We start from the raw sequence: 22,455 nt of genomic DNA on the forward strand, positions 1-22,455 counted from the left end.
ATATATAATTTTATTTATTTGAGAGACAGAAAATGAGAGAGAGAGACAGTGTGAGGAGGGGGAGGGTCAGAGGGAGAAGCAAACTCCTTGCTGAGCAGGGAGCCCGATGTGGGACTCAATCTTGGGACTCCAGGATCATGACCTGAGCTGAAGGTTGCTTAACCAACTGAGCCACCCAGGTGTCCCTATTAGCATATTTCTTAATAATTCATTGGTCAAAGAAGAAAGCAAAGAATTGTTTTTTAATATTTTGAACTAAATGAAAGTGGAAATACATAAAAATTTATGGGATGTAGCTAAAACAGTGCTCAGAGGGAGGTCATCGGAAGAAGGAACTCTCACACATTACTGCAGAATGCAAAGTAGTACAACCACTTCGGAAAATAGCTTGGCGGTTTCCTGTAAAGTTAAATATACACTTAAACTGTTACCAGCAATCCCATTTATAGGTATGTGCCCGAAGAAATGAAAACATATATGTACCCACACACAGACTTGAGTGTAGATACTCACAGAATCTTTATTCTTACTAACCCAAGCCTGGGAATCACCTAAATGTCTATCAGTGAATTAATGGATAAACAAATTGTGGTTTATCCCCAAAATGCAGTTTATGGTTTACCCATGAAAACAAGCTACTGATACTCACAAAAAGGACGAATTTCAAAAGCAATATGATAAGGAAAAGAAGCTAGCCTTGAAAGTCTACTGATTGCATATCTCCATTTACAGTTGACCCTTGAGCACTATGGGCTTGAACTACCTGTTCACTTATACATTGTTTTTTGTTTTTTGTTTTTTTTTTTAATTAATACACTATGGTACTGTAAAAATACTTTATCTTCCTTATGATTATCTAAGTAATGCTTTCTTTTCTCTAGCTTACTTTACTGTAAAAATACAGTACAATACCTGTACAAAACATATGCTGATTGACTGTTATGTTGTTGTAAGGCTTTTGGTCAACAGTAGGCTATTTTCGGGGGGAGTCAGAAGTTAGAAATGCAGATTTTCAGCTGTCCAGGGGGTCAGTTCCCCTAACCCTTGCATTAACACATTGCATTGATGTGAATGTCCTGATATCAGAGAAGTTCTGGGATCTTCACTGGAGGGACAAGAGTTGAGAATGTTGATTGTGGCAATGGAGTGAATACAGAACACGTGAGCCCTGTAGACCACTGTAAAGACCAGGGATGTTAATCTGAAAGAGGCAGCCACTTGACCAAGTTCCAATGATTTATATGTGTATTCTGCTAGTTTAATTGGTATACAATGATACCAGGGGTTTCAGTTTTATCTTTGTTAGGAGGTGATTTATTTTATGTGTGTATGTGTATACATATGTGATGGTCTACCTTTTCTATTTCCATTTGCTGATTTATTTATGTACTTTTTATTCAGCAGTTTTATTGAGAAATAATTCACATACCATACAGTTTACCTGTATTTATACAGTTGTATGCCCATGGTCACAATCTAATTTTAGAAAGTTTTTGTCTCCTGCAAAAGGAACTCTGTGCTCATTAGCAGTTCCTACTCGTTCCCTACACGTCTTTCTACCCGCAAGCCCCAAGCAACAACTGATTTATTTTCTGTCTCTAGATTTGCCCATTCTGGGCATTTCGTATCAATGGAATCCTATAATATGTGGTCTTTGTGATTGGCTTTTTATACTTAGCCCAGTGTTTTTAAGGTTCATTCATGTGGTAGCAGGTGTCAGCACTTGATTCCTTTTTATTGTGGAATAATGTTCCCTCGTACAGACCTACCACATTTTCATCTCTTCACTATTAGTTGGTGTTTATTTTGATGGTTTCCACTTTTTGGCTACTATGGAGTATGTGAACATTCCTGCACAAGAGTTTATGTGGGCATATGTTTTCAGTTTTCTTGGGTAAGTGGAATTGTTGGGTCATAAGGCAATTTACTGGCTTATTTTAGTTACTTTTGGGCATCTAGCATAGGATTGTCTGTATTTTTATTTATTATGTGTATCTCCAGGAAGTATATTTCATAAATATTTCTTACAATTTTTTCCAGTGTTTGCTTTCTTCTTTTGCTTTGTTTTCTTCTTATTGTTGTTAAAGTTTGGGTTTAAAAAATATATATATGTATGTATACACACGCACACACACACACACACACACGTTGTATTCAGTCATCTTGTTTCTGATGACAGAATCCATTTATTAGCTGTAATAAATTGTTCCAACGGCATGTGGGGTTCTGTTTTCCTCTGTTCTTTAGTAAAGTTCAAGGTTGTTTTATTATTGATCCTTTATCTATCTGGAGCTGATTTCTCATTTTCTTTAAAGGTGACCGTTGAGATGCGATGAGATGTGATGAGGATTTTTAGGGAGGTGGAAGTGGTAGTGAGGAGAAGGATTCCTAGAAGAAGCAAGTTGACAGTTGCCCTTTGTTGGCTTGCCTAGGACGACAGTATCGGCAAGACAGTAGAGAAAGTGGTGACAAGGGAAGGTAGTCATTAGTAAAATGCCATTTTGCTCATTATAGCTCTAATGTTGCAGGGTTCACTTTTGGGGCAAACTTCTGAAACCTGCCTGTCTTGTGATCCTGCCAAGCTCCACAGATACCTGGAATTTACTTTTCTCTTATTGTCATCTTCTTCCTCCTCCTCTTAAAATAAAACTTACTACACTGGGATTGTCGGAAATGGGAAGAAGGTCCGTGATTCCCAGTCATACTCATCACATTTAATCACAGCATCTTCCTGGTTTTCAGAAATAACTTTAAAATCAATTTAAAATGTCAGTTGCCTTGGAGTAGTCAGAATAGAAGGCGGGAAATGTGCAAAAGCCATGGGTCTCTTGCCTCCAATTTGATACTCTGGGTTGTGAGATTTGATTCCTTGGAAGTAAGTCTATAATTAGATGGTTGGCTGTGGCAGAACGTTGAGTATGTAGGAGACAAAAAGCATAAATTCTAGGGTTTGTGGGGCTATTCATGTGTTCAACTTGGTTGGGCTGTAAGAATAATGAAGTTTCTAAGATAAAATAAGGGCCTTAGATTTTATTTGGGTCATTTTCCAAAATTCTAGTTTATCTCTGATCTTATATGTTTGTACTATCGTGCCATTAATAACTACAACTTTTATGATTATAGTTTTCAAAACCTTGTCTTGGGTTCTGGATTGTTAACAGTGTAAGCGACAGCACAGTATTTACTTATTCTTTTTTGGTTTGAGATTCCTCACCTATAAAATAAGAATTAAAACTATTTATAGAGTAGCTGTGAGGATTGAAAATAGGCGTTTATATTTAGCACAATGCCGGGAATACATAAGGTCCTCAGGAATTTTAGCTGTCATTATTGCTTCCTGGTCGAGTCTACATTGTGCTAAATTTGCAAGTCAGGATTAGCTTAATCCTTTAGCTGTGATCTAAAGACGTTGGCTTTTTGTTATTTGTTTGTTTGTTTTTAAGATTTTATTTATTTATTTGACAGAGAGATCACAAGTAGGCAGAGAGGCAGGCAGGGAGAGAGGGAAGCCGGCTTCCTGCTGAGCAGAGAGCCTGATGCGGGCCTCGATCCCAGGACACTGAGATCATGACGGGAGCCAAAGACAGTGGCCTAATCCACTGAGCTACCCAGGCGCCCCATTAGAGGGTGGGATGGAGAATTAAAGAGTAGTAACAGTGATCCTCAAATAGCTAACGATGTCACATGGTCCTGGGAGAAGAAAGGTTGTTGAACTAGTTCAGACCCTACTCTTGAAACCGAATACAATTTGCAAATGCTCTTTGATTGGAAATAATACCCATTTTCACTTGTCATTATAATGGAAATCAGACTTTTTCAGAGTTAGCATCATAAAATGCAATCACTGATACTTGGAGGTAAGGTTTATGCAGGTAATCCACTATGAAGACTCCCCAAGAAGGAAGCAGTTGCTTACAGTAGCTTACAGCCAACGTTAGGTAGAATAAATAATGTGGAATGAAAGCAAGCACAGATTAGCTTCCGAACATCTTTGTCACTCAATGCACAATAAAATCTTCCTCCCATCACTTAACCAGACAAGAGCCTGAAAGTTCAAAAGTTAATTTTAGATTTTAAATGATAACTTTCGAAAAAAATTTAAATTGATGTTTCATTGTAGTCCAAATGATTTTTTAAGTAGAATGCTCTTTTATGTCCATGAGACATGCTCATTGTTTTAATTTAATTGTTCTAAGTGGGCTCAGTATCGCCATTGTTTCTATCAACTGTGTTTTCAGAGGTAAAGACAGGCTTCAGGCCAGCTGTTTGAGTTGCTATTGATTTTTGGATTAAATGTGGTTGTTGTTTTAAAATAAAAATGTTACAGTCTTTGGTAAACAGCTCTTTAGAGGTGCTGTCAGAAGTAGAAGTGCGTGTGGAATGAGCTATTGATTACTGATGGCTCTTTTGACGTGATAATAATCGAATCCTACAGCTGAAATGTCTTTTTGATCCACTGCAAACGAGCTCACTGTTCTTCGTGAATGTTAAAGCACTTTCACAATCCAGCTCGGATGCTCCTCCTCCGTGAGGCCAGCCAGAAGTGTTCCCGTTAGCCTGTGGATTCCAGTAGCATTGTTTATACCTGTCTTTGTAGTTATAAAGAGGGCCTTGCAACATCATGATTCGTGTTTACTTTTCCCTCATCAAATATAAGTGCCTTAGGGCACAAACTTTTAACATTCAGTTAAACTCAACAGATGATTCATCAACAGATAAATGATTGAATATCCATACTCCCCAAGTATTGTGCCTTAGGTGTGCAAACATGAGTACTACATGACTCTTGTCCTTGTCACTTTATTCTACGTGGTGCCTACTCCCCCTCTTGACTTGTTGCTGTCCTTTTCCAGGATGCCCTGTTTTCCCTCCGATTTCTCTTGCCACCGCTTTGCGGTGCGTTTTGTCCCTTCCTCTAGTAGATTTCTGAATGATGAGGATATCCGGGGCGTGTTCTGGACTCTCTTCTGTTTTCAGTACACACTGTGTACGTGATTTCATTGATTCTCATGCATTTAAAATATTATCTTGATGTCAGTGACTCTCAGTTTTATATCTCTGGTCCAGAAACTTCTGAACATCAAGCCTCCGTATTGCAATGGCCTTTGAAGTTTCCTGAGTATCAGAGAAGTAAATGTCTCAAAGAACACCCTTGATCTTACCCCCAGATCTGGCCCCACGCTCCTGGTGTACCTGCCTCCGCCTGGCAAGCCAAAATCCTGGCAGTGATCCTTGACACATCATCTCCCTCACCCTGCACCTTGACACAGTCACCAAGGCCTGTTGACTCTGCCTCCCAAATACATTCTTCCGCTGGCTCTACTCTCTAGACGCCGCCTGCACGCCAGCTGGCAGTGCAGGTGGAATGACCCCTTTTGGCCCCTCTGGTCCAATCACCACAGTCCTCACAGTGGCTTTTAAAAATCATAAAGAAGATCATGCTTTAAAATTTCTCCCCAGTTCTCCTTGTTCTTAAGATTTAGAAATCTGGGGCACCTGGGTGGCTCAGTCATTACGCATGATCCTGGGGTCCTGGGATCGAGCCCCACGTCGGCCTCCCTGCTCAGCAGAGCAGGAGGCCTGCTTCTCCCTCTCCCTCTCCCCTTGCTTGTGTTCCCTCCCTCATTGTCTCTCTCTCTCTCTGTCAAGTAAAAAAATAAATAAATAAATAAAATTATATATATATATATAAAATTAAAAAAGAAAGAAATCTTCCACATGGCTTCAAAACTCTATATAAGGCCTTCTTTTCCAGTCGCATTTCATGCTGCAATCCAGCAAATGGTAGCATACTCTAAATCCCAGAGATTTTATTTATTTATTACAGAGAAAGAGCATGAGTGGGAGGCAGCAGGAGAGGGAGAAGCAGGCTCCCCGCCGAGCAGGGAGCCCAACAAGGGGCTCCATCCCAGGACCCTGACATCATGCCTGGAGCTGAAGGCAGATGCCTAACCAACTGAGCCACTCAGGTGCCCCCAAATCCCAGAGACTTGAGTTTCCTCTTCGCATGGTTTAGGGTTTGTGGTCTGCCTTTTGAGGACCTCCTTTTACCGAGCGAAGCCCCGCTGACCCACTCTGCTTAAATACCTTCTCCACAGACAGGCTTTGTCCAGCTCCTCACACCGAATCAGATCCTGTCCCCCCTTTTCATCCTGAAGTATCCCGAATCTTTCCTTTCTATCCCCCATGGTAATTGGTAAGATTTGTTTCGTTGGATGATTATTTGCTCAAGGTCTGGCTCCCCCCTTGTTCTGAAGGGCCCGTGAGGGCAAAGATCATGTCTACTTTATTCACACTTGAGACCCAGGACCTGACAGACACATAGAGGAAAGTCAGTAAATATTTGTGGAATGGATAGACTAAATAGGAAATAAAAGCTCAAAAGCACGTTGAAATGCTGCCCCTCAGAATGTGCTTCAAACTTAAGGCTATAATATGGAAGTAAATTGCTGACACCTACAGAAAACCTTTATTTTGTGACTAAACCAGGCTTCTGCAAGTCTTTTGACCTATCACATTTTAGCATTGTCTTCACCAAGAATGTATTTGGCAACAGGGGAAAAAAAGACACACACACACACACACACACACACACACACACACATATACACGTATATATACATATATATGTGTGTGTATATATATCTCAATAAATATCTGTCAAATAAACATATATATATATATTTTTAATCAGATTGACAGATGTTTATTGATCACACAGTGCTTGTCCTTGTCCTTTTTATTCCTCATAGTGCCTGGTACTCTTCTAGAACTTTGGGGTACAGCTGGTGTGATGCAGCTCACTTTCCCATGGGGGGCAGACAGTAAACAATACACAGAACATTTCAGTACTTTCAGAAGTACCGTGCACGACATAGAACAGTAATGGTTGGGGTGGTTAGAGAAGTCGTATTCCAAAAAGCGACCTGTGAGTGGAGACCTGAGTGCCAGGAGTCTGTTCCGGAAGGTCTGAGGGAAAGCCTTCCAGCCAAGGGAAATAGCATGTTGCAGGAGCAGAGCGGGTATTTCCTGACACATTCGAGAAACAGGGGTGGCCAACGGTCCTGGAGTGCCGCGAAGGAGGGAAGCAGGAGCACGTGCTGTTGGAGTTCCAGAAACCGGGGTTTCTGACTCCCCCCTTCCTAGCTACTTATCACAGCGTGGAGAAAGTCATGATGCCAGCTCACAGGAAGGTTGCTAACTATGATCACGAGCGTAGATATAGGTGATAATGAACATCACTGATAATTCAAACATAATTAACCTGCCTTTCACAGAATATATGTTCGGGGAAGCCAGTGGAATAAATGTTAAGCTAATGGCTGTGTCTGCGTGTTTAATAGTTTACCGTTAGACTGTCTTCTAAAACAGCGTTGCTAATTATTTACAAACATTCTTATTTACATTGATTTCTCGCCAAAGGTTAAAAAGCTGAAGAGAGAACTCTCACAAATGAAGCAAGAATTGCTGTATAAAGAACAAGGCTTTGAAACATTGCAACAGTGAGTATGAAAATACTGAAATTGAGAATAGCTCAAAGCCCCCTAACTCCTACGAAGAAAATAGAAGTGCCCATTCTACCTAAGACATGTCTCAAAGAAACATAAAGTAAAAAGCTCTGAGCTCTACACCAAAAAACAAAAAAAATGGTCAACCAACCAACAAAAACCTTGGAAAAATCTATATACTTTGAAAAGGTCTAACGTTTTATGCATCATCAAGAGTCAAAGAAAGCAGTGAGAAGCCTCACGTTGTGTGTGGGCGCCCACCGGCCGCCTCTCAGGTTGAGGTCAGCACCGCCATGTTGGGCTCTCGCAGCTGGACAGCTTGAGCCTCTGCTGCCTGGAGCCTGGGTGGGAGGCATGTCTCTGCCTCTTTGTCAGCCCCAGGCACCCCCTAACCGGGGCTGATCTCAGGGAGCAAATCAAGCTCGAGTGGGTTCCTTGCTTGCCGCATTCCTTCTCTCCTTTCCAGTTTTGTAGTCATGTCTGACGAGCCACGGCCTGACTCTACACTGGGCCAGGCTACGGAAGATACAGACAGGCAGAGGGTAGTGGATTCTGGAATCTTCTGCCCTCTTCCCAGCCCCTGGAAGCCCCTGTTCTCCCAGCTGACAAGGGGCTGCCCCGTTAAACCCTGACAAACTCCCCGGGCTTTCCAACGCTCACGCCCCCCACCCCAGGGTCTCTGATGTGAGGCAAGAAGCTGATGGTTTTCCCAGCCGCATGACCACAGAGAGGATGGAAGGCATTATCCCTCAAAAGGCATTCAGCTGGGGTTTTGTTGCTGTTTTTACTTCCCTCCTCTGTGCGCGGGGCTCCGTGCCAGCTGTGGGGCAGTGTTTATAGAGCATTCCTGATGGCCTGTGCGTCCCCCCGCCCCGCGGCAATCCAAGGCAACAGGGCATTATCCCTTTTCAAGACCCCGTGTTTGTTGGCCAGGCAGACATAAGCTGGTTGTTCTGTGTGTTTGCACGACGGGTTACAGCTCCGAACACCAGTCCTGACTCTTGACCAGCGTCACATGGCTGATTTCAGACAAGGGTCTTATGGCTCCTCTTCTTTTTTGCCGCTCACCTCATGTAATCATCAGTATTTTATTCTTTCAGATGCTCCTGTCCTAGTGCTTCTCAGACCTGACTGCATATTAGAATCATCTGAGGAGCTTTTTAAAAAAATACCTATTTCTGGTCTCCGTCTAGGTATATACTTTGAGCGATCTGTAGGTCGTTCTCGGGGATGGCTGTGTTCTAAGAACCTCAGCCAGCTTCAGAGCTCCCCTGAAGAACTGAGCAGACCTAGAATGACATCAGTGTGATACTTGGGAATTGCGTGTCACATAAAGGAGGGCTTTGTGGTGGGAATGGAGAGAGAGAGCGAACTCTGAAGAGCCCTATGAAATGTTTAGCTATATGGTAAACATTTTTAAGGCACATGAAGTTGTAACTCATGTCACCACCCGGGATTAAAGGTTAGCCAAACTTGCTGTTTTGTTATATTGATATAACAATGCTGTATTGTTTTAAAGCAGTTTGCTTGCAAGCCATTTTTATAGGAATCCAAGGCATGTTTAAGAATCTGTCAATAACATTCCACAAGAAAACAATAGACATTTGTTGTAGAAATTCAGGCATTCTCTTGCAATGATTCTAATCCCTTGAACCGAGAGCCAGAAAGATATGATATCTAACATCAGAGACCTCTCCTGTTGATCCTAACTATAGACAAAATAAAGCTGTTTTCATTCAAATGTTAACCACCATACTACGAGAACATTGACTAGTAATTGATTGAACCCAGAGACCATACTTTTCAAGAAACCACATTCCTGATACTATAAAGAGACTTTTCCCTGGGGTTTTGACAGAAAATATATTTCTGAAAGGATTTAAATAGAATCCTACTGTAGGCTTTTGTAACTTTTCATTTATTCACAATGGGATGGGCTATTTTTGCCAAATCTGGAGCTATAATGTAATTTGAACTCCAGCTTTCATTTTACTAAGTACAAGAGTTTATTCTGGATGAATGAATGGAGTTTTATTCTCTGCATTATTCATTTCTGTCTGTGGTTTCGGAGTTGACTTTGGCCTAGACCGTAGCATAGCATATACTTAGACAGATATGGCCAAGACGTTTCTGCTTTGTCACCTTCGGCATTTACTCAGAAGTGGAAAATGAGAAGTGAAACACTCAGCCAGCCAAAAGTGTATACCTGGCCTGTGAAAATCTGGCTCAGGGTGGGGCACATATTCTCCAAGGAAGGCATGCAAATGGGACTCTCCTCTCTTTTGGAAGAGACTAAGATATAGAGGAAATTAATAATACTCAGTACTCAGTACTCAGAACCTCTCCCCTGAGGGGGGGGGACCTTAAAAAATTTTTTTTAGGGAGGAATATAAAATTGTATTTCTCAAATTAAAAACAGAAAAACACAGTACTTTGTTTTAAAAATCAGCAAATAACGCTAATATTTGGTTTGACTTTATCTTCTGGTCAGGGTCAAAAAAGAGAAAATGTGGAAGATGTAGAATTGAGGAGAAAAGGAGAAACGTGGAGCTAAAGGGAAAAGCACTAGTTGGAGGAAAGCAGAGGTGCTCAGCGGAGGCCAAAGGACTCAGAGAAAGACCGGAGGGCTCCCCGGTGGGGGTGGGGCGACACTGGGGGCAGGCGCTGAGTTGACCTGACTTGTCCTTGTTTGTGGTTAGCCCCAGACGGAGCAGTGGTTAGCCAAGACATTTTAATCTAGTTTTAAAGCTCTCTGAAATGAAAATGAGCAGTCTTAAAGTAGTCCTGCCTTTGTTTTTAAGTGCTAAAGTTGATTTTTGACTTAAAGATTAGTTTTAACTCTCAGATTCCGAAGGTTTTGCACAAATAGGAAGAAATCATTTGGGCTTTAGAAATTCACCTTGACACAGTCCGAGAGTCTTGTGTTCACAGCTATTTCATGAAATCGCACAGTTTTGTTTTGTTTTGTTTTGTTTTAATTAAAATAAGACTTTTGCCTCAACTAGGTAAGTAGACATAATACTTAGGGGAGTCAACAATTTCACTGATAAATCCCTTCCCAAATAAATGGAATTAATCAATATTTGAAGTACTACCTATGCTTTTTTAAATCAAATATTCAAAGTGTAATAGCGTAAGAGCTCTGAGCCTGAATATGTCATTTTGAGGACTGTTCACCCCTACTAACGAAGTGTTTATGCAGTTTAGGGGCAAAGGTGCCTAAATCTTCTGGTCTTGCTTTTTCACTTAGAGGAAGCATGATGAGTAGATCTCTAGGGTCCCTTTCAGCCCTAAACACTGGCTGTGCTCAGCACTGTTTAATTCACTGACTTCATTAGTTGTACTTACTTTTGTTATCAAATAACCTTATGATGAAATTCCTTTTATTTTCTTAGGCTAAGACTTTGTTTGGCAACAATAAAATACTTACTAAAATAGTACACGGGGAAATAACGTTATCTGCCAACTGTACTTGCTTGAGTAAACTTTGGAAGAGTAAGATGGCATTGTTGGTGGTGGTTTTTTGTTTTTGTTTTTGTTTTTGTTTTCACATCATAGAAATAAATATAAATCATTAAATGTTTTAAACCAAATGAGCTCAGAGCCAGTTCTCCATGGCATAATAGGTGCCATATTTCTGTGGATAAGACTAAGACTATGTCCAGGAATGAGAGTCGTTGGCTGTTGGGGCAGAGGCGTAGCTGTATGCTCTTCAGGGGAACCCCAAGTTGTATTCAGAATGAATCCTGGACAGCATCGGTGGTCGGAGAGAACCAAGAGAGTGAGAATGAGGACACTGTTAAACCATTAAAAAAAACAAAAACAAAAACAAAAACAAAACAAAACAAACCTAGGTAATTCAGTTGGGTCCTTCTACCGCAAAGAATTAGACTTGAAATCCCCTGACATAGGGTGCCATCCATGCAAACTGTAAGGACGTTTGGTGAGCAGATCTGGGGGATGTGAAAAATGAACTACTTGAAGAGCTTTTTATTCAACATTAGTTGTCAGATGAACACGTCTGCCTTCTGCCTTATTCCTAGATTTGAACTCGTCAACAAGGCAAACAGTTTAATCTCAACTCCTAACGGTCATAAAAGCAGAACAAGTACTTTTCATATATTTTAAAAGAAGAAACTAACCACACAATCCAAATATTGTAGGATATGCACTAGTATAAATAATAATCACTTGCACTGTGGAAAGGCCTGCCAGCCCGTAGGCGCTGTGCTTGGTTTGGCACAGACATTATGGCCTATGTAAAATTAGGCAACCAGGAGGAATCCTGTACTTCCTGTAGCTTTTCAGTTTATTGTTACTTCTGTCCTGCTAGATCTTTTCCCCAAGGCCTGAACCCCCCTCAGGGTGGAGGTCAGGCTTAGGAGGTTGGCCCATGGTGGCGTCATCCAAAACAATTGAAGACAAAATGACTGAGCCTGAAGTTGATGAGAAACGGAGAGGGCATGAGGTGGGTGGTGGGCGAGTGCTGAAGTGGTTGGAAGAGAAAGCAGGAGGAGCAATCCGCTCGAGAACATGGTCCTGGTATGTGGGAGGCAAATAGGAGAATCATGAGCCAGCTGTGACAACCCGAAAACCAGTTCCTAGACTGTTAGCTTAACTTGTACTCTGTCAACCCTCTTTGACCTTTTTCCTCTTTTCTTTTTTTTCTCAACAGAATAGATAAAAAAATGTCCGGAGGCCAGAGTGGCTATGAACTTAGTGAAGCCAAAGCCATTCTAACTGAACTGAAATCTATCAGAAAGGCTATTAGCTCAGGAGAAAAAGAAAAGCAAGATCTGATGCAGGTATGTTGCAAAACATATTTTAAGTCAGACACCTACCCTCTGGGGCCCCAGAAACTCTAGTGGAGGCAGAAGTTCTCCATCAGAGTCTGGATGGCCCTTACTTATGCTGCCTCATTCAGACAGACTTTGGCCTAGGCACTGAGGCCGCAGGTGGTGTTGGAGGTAAATTTGTGGGTTCCTGGGTTCCTATATGCTGATCCAGCCTTGTGTGCAAAAGAAACAACCACTCAGTGATCAGTATCCTGCATTTTAAATACCTATTTTCAGTAAGTAGAGTCGGGTTGGTTTTTTTTTCCTTTTTTCTGAAGAGTGTGTCTCTTCTTCTTCTTCACCTTCCCTCCATCCCGTACTCATCACAAGGCCCGAGAATTCTTTGTATTTCAGATATTTGGAGCTCTGAGTAAGGATTTCGTCTGCGATTTAGGAAAAATGTTAGAGCCAGTGGCAATGTTCGCATTCTTAGTAGAAACGCTACTTTTAAATACTAGAGTCAACTACTTCATGTCAGTTTTCAAAATGTTAACAGAACATAGGTACATATTCTTAAACACTTATAATTTTGCCTTTAGGAAATTTTGAAATAACTTGCAAGAAGAGATCAAATAGAAAAGATAATAGTATTAATAGCAAATCCTTCTGAGCTCTGACTGTGTGTTGGGCCATCTTCTCCCTGCCTCGCATGAAAGTAGCACATTTAATTCTGATGGCAGCCCTGGAGATGGGCTAGTATTATCCTTACCTACAGACAGGAAATTGCAATACAAAAAAAATTAAGCAACTTCAAGTCACACAGCGCAGAAGTGGTAGGACTGTGGTTTAAACCTAGGCAGCCTTGCTTCCAGAGTATGTGGTTTTAAATATATATATGAAACATAGAAAAATTTATTTGGAGGTATTTTTGTTTTGTTCCACAATAATCTTGGTGATTAAATGAGTAATTCCTAAAATGCACATCACAGGTCCTTTGGGAAAAGTTGAGAGCTTGAGCAAATTTACATTGGAACTTTATAATTCAGCAATTGGAGGTTATCTTTAACTGTTCCTATAAAGAAGAAATTTGGATTTATACACAGACCAGATTAAATTAAAAGATTAGATTCCTTTTCAATTACCTAAAGTATAAAAAACAATTAATTAGTAGGTAGGGCAATCAGCATTAGAGCTGAGAGGGACATTAAGTGGGAGCTTCTATGACTTTCGGAGCTCTTTGACCATGAACCACTGTAAGAGATATATTCTAATGACAACCCAGTCACACACCAGTGTCTTTATGTTGGGACACACAGTGCTCGCTTCGGCAGCACATATACTTTATGTTGGGACACACACACACCCACACACCATATTTCTTTTCTTTCTTTTTTTTTTAAGATTTTATTTATTCATTTGACAGGGAGAGACACAACGAGAAAGGGAACACAAACAGGGGGAGAGGGAAAGGGAGAAGCAGGCTTCCCGCTGAGCAGGGAACCCAATATGGGGCTTGATCCCAAGACCCTGGAATCACGACTGGAGCCGAAGGCTCAGGTGCCCCCACACACTGTATCTCTTAATACTTATTTCTTAATACTAGCAACGTGGTCTGAATTGATTTTCTAGTCTCTTCTTTTTCATCAAAAAACATGCTAGTCCTGACCTACTAATTTGATGAGGAGCATGGTTGACACGGACAGATTAAAAAAATACTTGTCTTTTCACCGTACTGATGAAAAAATGGAAAAGAATTGCCCAGAGTCACTAAAAGATTTCTTTGTTCTTTTCTATAGTATATTATTTGATGGGACTGCTTGAGTTTTATCCCTCTCACACAGGCATTTTGCCTAAATACTCCTCTGAAAGAAAATAAAGAAGTTTAGGTAAAAAGCACCTATCAGATCTCTGAAATTACTAATTTGGGGGGACATTTCTCATTTTTTATTATAAGAATTGTCACTGTCAGGATTAAATCCTGGCTTTTCTTAAAGTTAGTAATAATGAGTTTCTGACCATTTTTATTAGTGTTTTAAGAGGGGAATCTGGGTTGGTAGCAGCGTAGCTAAGATTTTTTTCTCCTTCTTAACACTGTCCCTTGCTCACGTCCTCTTGTTAAAGTAAGCTCAGTTTACTAAGTGTGGGTGCAACAGCAAGCTTGGATCAGCCGCCAGGACTGGGACTCCTGGCCCTCGGGCTCCTCATCCCTGCCGGTAGTGGGAGCCGATAATCCCTTGGGTTCCATCCCGATGTGCGAAAAGCATCATTCCAGGAGTCTGCTGCAGAGGAAGTTTTCTTGCTGTATCTGCAATGAGATTGCATTATAGGTAGTCCATGTTTCCATAATTCCTGCTGTATGAAATGAGAAGTGAAAACGTGTCTTTTTAAAATAGAGCTCTTTTCAATGAAATTTTAAAAACAAGAAATGCATGTATCGTGTATAAAGATGCCATTACGCACAGCAGGAGTAATTCCCGGGCTGTCTTGGGGAAGGTAAGATAACCTGTTTATGATTATCTCAGATACTTCCAGAGTCACACATGGATTTGTGCAAAATGATAGTCTCATCTTATTTATTCAGTAATCTAAAGTGATAAGTACCTGTTAAAATAAAGTCGTTTTTTTCTATTGAGATTGCGTCTCTTGATTTGAGTTGACCCGCTGGCAAGGTTCTGTGTCTAAGTGTTAAGCTCTAGGTCGGACTTTGTGTTTCCTGAACAGAGTCTGGCTAAGCTGCAGGAGCGGTTCCACTTGGATCAGAGCATTGGCACGTCCGAGCCAGACCTGAGATCCAGTCCTGTGAACTCGAATTTATCTCTCTCCAGACAGACCCTTGACGCCGGGTCACAGACAAGCATTTCTGGAGACGTAAGTTATCCGTGGGGAAGGGTTGGCCCTAGCACTGTCTTTGACGAGCCCGAATTACAGGATGGATGGCAAGTGGGACAGGAGCTAGCGAAGTAGTTTGCCTCACAGCTGTGTGGAGTCACCATTTCTGCCTCCTAGATTGCTTTTAAAAACCCGGAGTCTTACCTTTTCTGTCTGGGTGCCAAGCATATCAGGATCTGTCCATGTGAACGACTTGGTTCAAATTTTCTCAGACTGTATTTATACGGAGATGTTGTTGAAAGGGTAGAGATGCATGAGAATTTAAGTTTTTCCTATTACATTTAAGGTCTTCAAAATTTAGATCTTTTCAATTAAACATTGAGGCTAATGAGAAACAAAAAAATACGCCTTAAAAAATATTTTTTGTAGATCAAAGGTTATTTATATTAAAACTTTAAATTGAGGTTTATGCTCAGGATTTGAAGATCCTTGCCGTGGCTTGACTCCTGTTAACTGCTTTTGCATTCTCTTTTTGGAATGCTATTCATTGGATACTTACTTTTCTAGTTCATTCACTGCTATTTTTGTGTTCTCTCTTACTTCCTTGAGTTCTCTGCTATGAAAATGAACCAGATAGAGATCAACAATAAGACTTACCTGCTTGAAAAATGAGTTTTTGAAGTTATGTAGGTTATGGTTTTTGCATTTAGAAGCTAGATGATGGAATTTGAGCTCAAGGAGGCAAGGAAATTAGTTTCAGTTCATAAATTTTATTGACCTGTACACCCTTCGTAAACTCTGAGATACCAGAAACATTGACATAATACTTTTTATCTTGAATTGAATGTGTGGAGAAAATGATGTTCAAAGGGTCTTTGAAAAACAGACAAGCTTGAATTAAAAAGAAATGTTTTGCCCCTACTGAGACTAGAAAGTAAGTGCCTTTTAAAACTGGTGTTCCCAATTTCAAGACCATCTTCTTTAGTTTTCCAATTACTTGTGCCTCCTAGAAACAAAAGCAGTTTACCTTCATTCATTAGCAGAGTTAATTGACTTTTTTTCTCTTTTCTTTATTTACCAGATCGGAGTGAGAAGTAGATCAAATTTAGCTGAAAAGGTCAGGCTGAGCCTACAGTATGAAGAAGCCAAAAGAAGGTAACAAAAGGGGAGCTCTTCCGTGTTCAGTGGTCAGTGGGCACCAACAGTGTTTTCTTTCCCAGAATTAATCTTTATTCCTATAGTGACATCTGCTGGGTGTTCCCCAATGCCTTCTTACCAAGGTTTCTCTTGAGGGTTTTTAGATGTAAGGGTTGCAGACCACCCTCTCTGCTCGCTCTTTCCCCCCCACGGCTGAAGGACAGGGAGAATTAGTGAGAAGCGTGCGCATGACATTGCCCCTTCTCTTCTGGAAGAAAGAAGCTTAGAGCGTGTCCAGTACTTACTCCCAAGTAGAAGTGGGAAGATCAGTTTCTCAGGTAGAATGGTGGCACAGTGGCTTGGGTAGAGGATTTGACAGTGGCCGAGAACCTCTAGGTAAATAGCTGTAATTCCTTTGCTTTGAGGGAAGAGTTCCCGCCAACGTTCTGGAAGATGCTGAGATATCTGTTCTGGCAACTGACTTTCAGGGCAAAGGGGAAGAGATTCCTGTTTCCCTCGTTTATCCTCTAGACCCTGGGAACCCTGTGCTTTCTTCTCCTCACCTTGTAACTCTGCTTGGGGAAGGCTCAGGAGACTTCTCCCTCCTCATCCAGCAGACACGCTCAACTTGTTTTCATAATACGGACGCCTTGCTCATTTTGAGGGAGACGGTCATGCTATTCTATTTGATTTCGTTATTTTCCTTTTTAGAGTTTAAAAATGCTTTGATTTATTATTTAGGAAGAAAAAAATGATTTATTATTTAGGGGAAAAAATTGTACTACCACCCTGTAGGCGACCGAGAAGGTTACCATGTTCCTCCTTGAGAACATGGAAGGCTCAGCTGAGAACCTGCTAGAAGGTCACAGTTTGCTATCACAGGACCATCAGATAGATAATGAAGTATTATCCATTGTCATTGGTGATACGGATTATTTAAAAGTAATTAGCTGAAGTTCTTGGAGGTTATCTGGCTTTAACAAAACAATTATTTGATTTGTCTAAATACGATATTTGCCTCTTTGTAACCTCTCTTACTAATATTACTTGGTTCTTTGATGACTGAAAAAAAGAACAAAACCCGTAAGCTTTGTTCTACAGATTACTAACCACGTGTGCTTGAGCAAGTCACTTGGATTCTCTGAACAGCATTGCACTCAGCTAATTTCAATGCCTGTAAGTTTTCCTAGGTAGATTATCCAAGAATTGTGTATACTTTATTGGCTGCTTCTCAGAGCCCTAGGTAATGCCTTGCCCACCACCAAGAATTGAGGACTCCTTGTGGTTTTGTGGCCCCGTGATGTGGAAACCTCTGGTGGGTACTGTTTGTGGCCCTCTGTGAGTATACCAACCCAGCAGCAGCCACAGCTCCTGGGTTCTGCTGTAAACAAAGCCCAGCATCTCTGCCTGGCATTTTGAAGGAGAATGGCTGGAACTCAATTAATTTTGGAGAACCAGGCCTCGTGCCCCTGGGTTCTTTGTTCTTTGGGGCTCAACTTGACCTCCCTTGGACCAGCTGGGACCAGCTGGAGCTTTTGCGTTCGTCTGGCTGCGAACGGCTTTTTCCATCTGGAGCTTACACAGCATTTCTCTTACTAGGTGCACCTGGAAATCTTCATCATATTTTGGCCCCCAGATCTGGTGTACCCTTTCCAAATAAAACCCAAGACCCACCTAATGCCCGATCCCACAAGTAATAGATGCCTCTCTTCCCTTCATTATGTTGTCGCTCCTGGTTCAGTTCTTAATTCAGTTGCATCAAAGCTCAAGACATGGGTTCTTTCCCATTTGGTTGCTTTGCTGCCCCGTTCTCATTTGGGGTTTTATTTAAAGTTACTAGCAATGCTGATGAGAAGGGAAACCTCAAGCGTTTATGCATATGTTGCAAATGCTTTTCTTCCTCAGTTCTAAGACACGGGCTGTGTTTCCCTGAAACTTGTTTTCTCCTCCAGCCTTCGTTTCGTGTGCTTAACGAAGCTCATAATCTCATGCTTATTTAGCATTTTGATGATTAATTTCCTAGCACTTTGAGACAGTTGTGTTTAGTTTTGTGGTTCTGGCTGAAGAATGGCTGATGTTACCTCTGCCATGAGAGCAGGCGCTGGGGTGGACATCAGAAGCACGTTGTACATGCAGTGCCGGTGAGAGAGGACGGTCTTTTCTCTTTAACTCAGACAAGAAACTATGGTGCAAGAACGTAGCTATACTTCCATCTTTGTCCTGATGACGTGATTTTGCTTACCTTTTTTCCTCCCTTCTACAACTTCTTCCATTAAAAAGGAAAATCAAATGCCCTCTTTCTGTTTTTCGTATACTGGTATGTGCTGTAACAGTATCCGCAGGGATCATTCAGCTTTTTTTTTTCCATGTGGGCATCTAGATTCCCTGGGCCAACATCAGCTGTGTTCATGATTTGCCTTGTGAACCCTCCCGATAGTCCACACGGTGCCCCCAGAGCAAGTCGTTGATCTCGGGGATGTCAGAACGTTCTCATTCTGTCAGAAGCTAACTTGACCGCTTAGCTTGAGGCATGGTGTAATCCGAGGTCAGGCAAAACTACGAAACCAGTGATGTTCGCCTCCGCTGGAATTTCCTTCTCCACCTCCCATCCCTGTCCCCCGCGCTCCAGCACCGGCCATCACTCCACTGGGGCTGCCTTAGCTGCCCGTCCACGCTGGGGAGGGTGCACCCAGTGCCGGACGGAAGACGCCCCCGTCCGTGCAGTCACGTCTACAGGGCTGGTCAGTGAGCACTTAGTAAGCAGTGTAGACACTGATTTCACACCGCATAGCTCACTGAAGGCGGGTTCGGGTGGAGGAGGCCGGGGAGGGCAGGGCTGCTCCCTTTTCCTTGGCCATGTGGAACCTGCTGGATTGACTTGCTTTAACACTGGTTGGCCAAGCCACTGCTGTCTCGTCTCCCCTCATCCTTCCCTGACTGCCTCATATCCCAGTTGCTGCCCATCCCACCGCGGGACTACCGTTTTACTGGGGGCCAGCGTCCTTACCCAGAGGAACAAAACATCTGTAATAGTGTCGCTTCAGACATTATTTACCTTTTTTTTCCTTTTTTTTTTTTTTTTTTAAACGGAAGCCCTCCAGGTGTCCCTCCTGTCACCCTGCACAGGTGATCACACATCGGGGTGGCACCCGCAGCTCCCAGAGCTCCCTGGCTTTTAAGCTTCAGTGTACGTTGACCTTCACTCTTTTCTCAGATAGGCCGGTGCTTGCAGCTGTGGGAAAGGTGAGGAAAAGGCGGCCGACGAGAGCCAGTGTCGAGTGAGGCCCAGGGCCTGGAGGACGGACGGGGGTGCTCCTCTTCCCCGGCCTCCGTGGGAAGTCAGGACGGCAAGCCTCCAGCAACCCCCCCCAACTGAGCCTGCTTTGTGTTCTCACTTTCTGGAGAGTTCTAAGCCTGCACCCCCCCCCCCCCACCGCTTTATTTTTAGTATGGCCAACCTAAAAATCGAACTGTCGAAACTGGACAGCGAGACATGGCCCGGGGCGCTGGACATCGAGAAGGAGAAGCTGATGCTGATCCACGAGAAGGAGGAGCTTCTGAAGGAGCTGCAGTTCGTCACCCCGCAGAAGCGCTCCCGCGACGAGCTGGAGCGCCTGGAGGCCGAGAGGCAGCGGCTGGAGGAGGAGCTGTTGTCCGTGCGGGGTCCCCCGAGCCGGGCCCTGGCCGAGAGGTTCGTTCTCGTCCCTGGGGACAAGGATGCAGCAGACCATGTGCGCGCACCTGGGCTGGGCCTGGATGCCCGGTGCCCCGGGTCTCTGGAAACCTCCATCACATCTCTTCTCGGTGGATGGAGCCCAGACCCCAAGGGACTTTCTCTCCGTAGGGCAGTAAGGCCCCCCACCCCTCGGTCCGGGCTGCAGTCCCAGTTCTTCTGTCGGTTAGGAACGCGAAAATGCCCGTGACAGATGTTGAACAAGTAAGGAATGTTGACATAAAACCAGGAATGCAGTCCATCACGGACCGAGTCTGATAACAATGACTATAAACTATCGCACTCTGATAAGAAACATTATCTGGGCTGTTACAGTGGTGGCAGCTTCCTACTCGGGGGTTTATGACTCACAAGAATGCAAAAGTTTATTGCTTTTCGTTTCACAAGGGAAAGACAGCTTGCTCCCTTTGATATCTTAACAGGTCACAGAATGTTTCCTGGGATTGCGTTTGTCAGTTGAGCCCCTCCTGCAAAGCAGGTGAAAATGTAAAGGGAAACCCCTGTCGTGGTTTTCTGATCTTTCTGGGGGAAGGTGCGAAAGGATCACGAATCTGAGAAAATCCGGTTCTGTAAGCGGATCAGCTGCAGGGTCAGGCAGGGGAACGTGTGGGTGTTTGCTGCTGAGGCATGGGCGAGGGCGCCCCGGGTCCCAGCCTCACTGGCGGGTGTGGCCCCGCCCCTGTTCCAGCCACAGCCCTGAGGCCGCTCGGACCCCCGCACAGCCTTCTGTTCTATAGGCCAGCAGTCCAGGTGCACTGCCTGTCGCAGGAGGACAGGATGGAAGGTCACATCCGTATCATTTCAGGTGGCCCAGAAGTAAGTTTAAAACACCCACCCGTAATCCAATTGATTTTTTTTTTTTTTTTTTAAACTTCATGGCTTCTGGCCTTCAAATTCCATGTCCTCTGTGAATGTGGAGGGCTGTGTGTCTACATGGTATCGGAATCTTGGAAGTGTGGTGGGGGGAGCGGTAGGAGGAAAGATCTCGGATGTTGCTGGTCGTTTCTGGTGGTGCCGACTGAAGGTTCACCCTCACAGCAGGCGTGAGCGAGGCTGGCGGGGGACGATCCACCGCACAGAGACCAGAGGAGCAAAATGTAAGGGAGAGAGGGCAGAATTCTATTGCTTTCCTGAGTTTCCTTGATGTCCTGTCTGTGATTATAGATCTTCAGTTTGTAGGATAAAAGTTTGCTAATCGCCAGTAAATAGGACGAAACGAGTAGCTTTTGTGTGACGCACATAGGAAGCAGCAAGGGCATTAGCGTCCAGTGTCACACTAAGTGTTCGCATCAGATGTACAGAACGCACCGAGCGCCTCTCTTCTGTTCTCTGTGGTGTGTGACCCCGGGACGGGCCTGGAAGCAGCCTTTAGACTTGTTCCGGGAGTGAGAAGACAAGTGTGTGTTCGGGTTTTTGTTTTGTTTTTTAAAGATTTTATTTATTTATTTGAAGACAGAGATCTCAAGCAGGCAGAGGCAGGCAGAGAGAGAGGGGGAAGCAGGCTTCCTGCTGAGCAGCGAGCCCGATGCGGGGCTTGATCCCAACCCACTGAGCCACCCAGGCACCCTGTGTGTGTTCGTTTTAACCAGGCTTTATGGGCGTGATATCCTGTCTGTCTTTTATTAGGGCTAGAGCTTCGAAAATGACTGGTGAAGTAACATTAAAAATACAGTTCGTTCCTAAGTGCCTTGGTTCTGGCTTTTATACCTTGGCTTGTGCGTAGTACATGTAATAACTGTCCAAATTCCAGCAGGAAGAGTGCGTTTGAGCCCTTCGGGAAGAGGAGCTGTGAAATACTTACATAAAATAATTGTATACTTAGTGAGATCCAGACAGACCGTGGGGTTTGTGTCAGATGGGGAATAAGGAAGCAGTTTGAAAGTCCCTCTAACTTCCGGTGCCTGCCTGGCCCTGTCTCCCACAATAGGCTGTTGGCAAAAAGGGACGTGTGTACAGTTGTGTTTTGTATCTGTCATGTGTTGGTTGGTGGCCGGAAACCAAATCCCGTCATTATGTTGTCGTATAAGCTTGAGGGGACGAATGCTTTCTTGCTTGAGCAACTTGACATTGTCTCGCTGCTCTCTGTGGATGCGGGACGGCCCAGCATCTCATGCATCCAGAAGAGCAGAGCCACCGGCTGAAGGGAGCACCGTGTCCTGTATTTGCTGGGTACACCCGGACAGCGCGGCTTTGGGCCGGGTGGCTGTTGTCAGGGGTGTGACTTTGCCCTCTGCCCCCCGTACTCTCTTACATTTCTTGATCATTATTTCCTGCCCCCTCGTGCACACACAGTGTTTCTCTTCCATTTATTGTTACTATTGAACTGAAATGGGGTGCCCAGAGGACAAGAGAGTGCTTCTGTACCCAGCCTGCGTCCTCGGGCTAAAGCAGTGGTGTCGGGAGAGGCTTCTGGGAAATACGATTCACCGTGTAAAACCTCATTTCATCAAGAAACAAATCATGCTTTGCCAGT

General features: G+C 43.3%; 1 protein-coding gene across 4 annotated transcripts in view; it reads left to right on the top strand.

Annotated features, from left to right (window-relative positions):
* Positions 1-22,455, top strand: part of WWC2 (WW and C2 domain containing 2) — a 203,580-nt gene that overhangs the window by 118,325 nt on the left and 62,800 nt on the right. For all 4 annotated transcript variants that reach the window (XM_004757690.3, XM_004757691.3, XM_045069441.1 and 1 more), the window contains exons 5-9: positions 7,423-7,502; positions 12,184-12,313; positions 15,005-15,151; positions 16,194-16,267; positions 19,698-19,940. In XM_004757690.3, coding sequence (XP_004757747.1) covers positions 7,423-7,502; positions 12,184-12,313; positions 15,005-15,151; positions 16,194-16,267; positions 19,698-19,940 — 674 coding nt within the window. The remainder of the gene's footprint in view (positions 1-7,422; positions 7,503-12,183; positions 12,314-15,004; positions 15,152-16,193; positions 16,268-19,697; positions 19,941-22,455) is intronic.

The sequence above is a fragment of the Mustela putorius genome, unplaced genomic scaffold, assembly GCF_011764305.1.
Source record: "Mustela putorius furo isolate JIRA1106 unplaced genomic scaffold, ASM1176430v1.1 tig00003932_pilon_pilon_pilon:0A:0A, whole genome shotgun sequence".
NCBI classification, from domain to species: domain Eukaryota; kingdom Metazoa; phylum Chordata; class Mammalia; order Carnivora; family Mustelidae; genus Mustela; species Mustela putorius.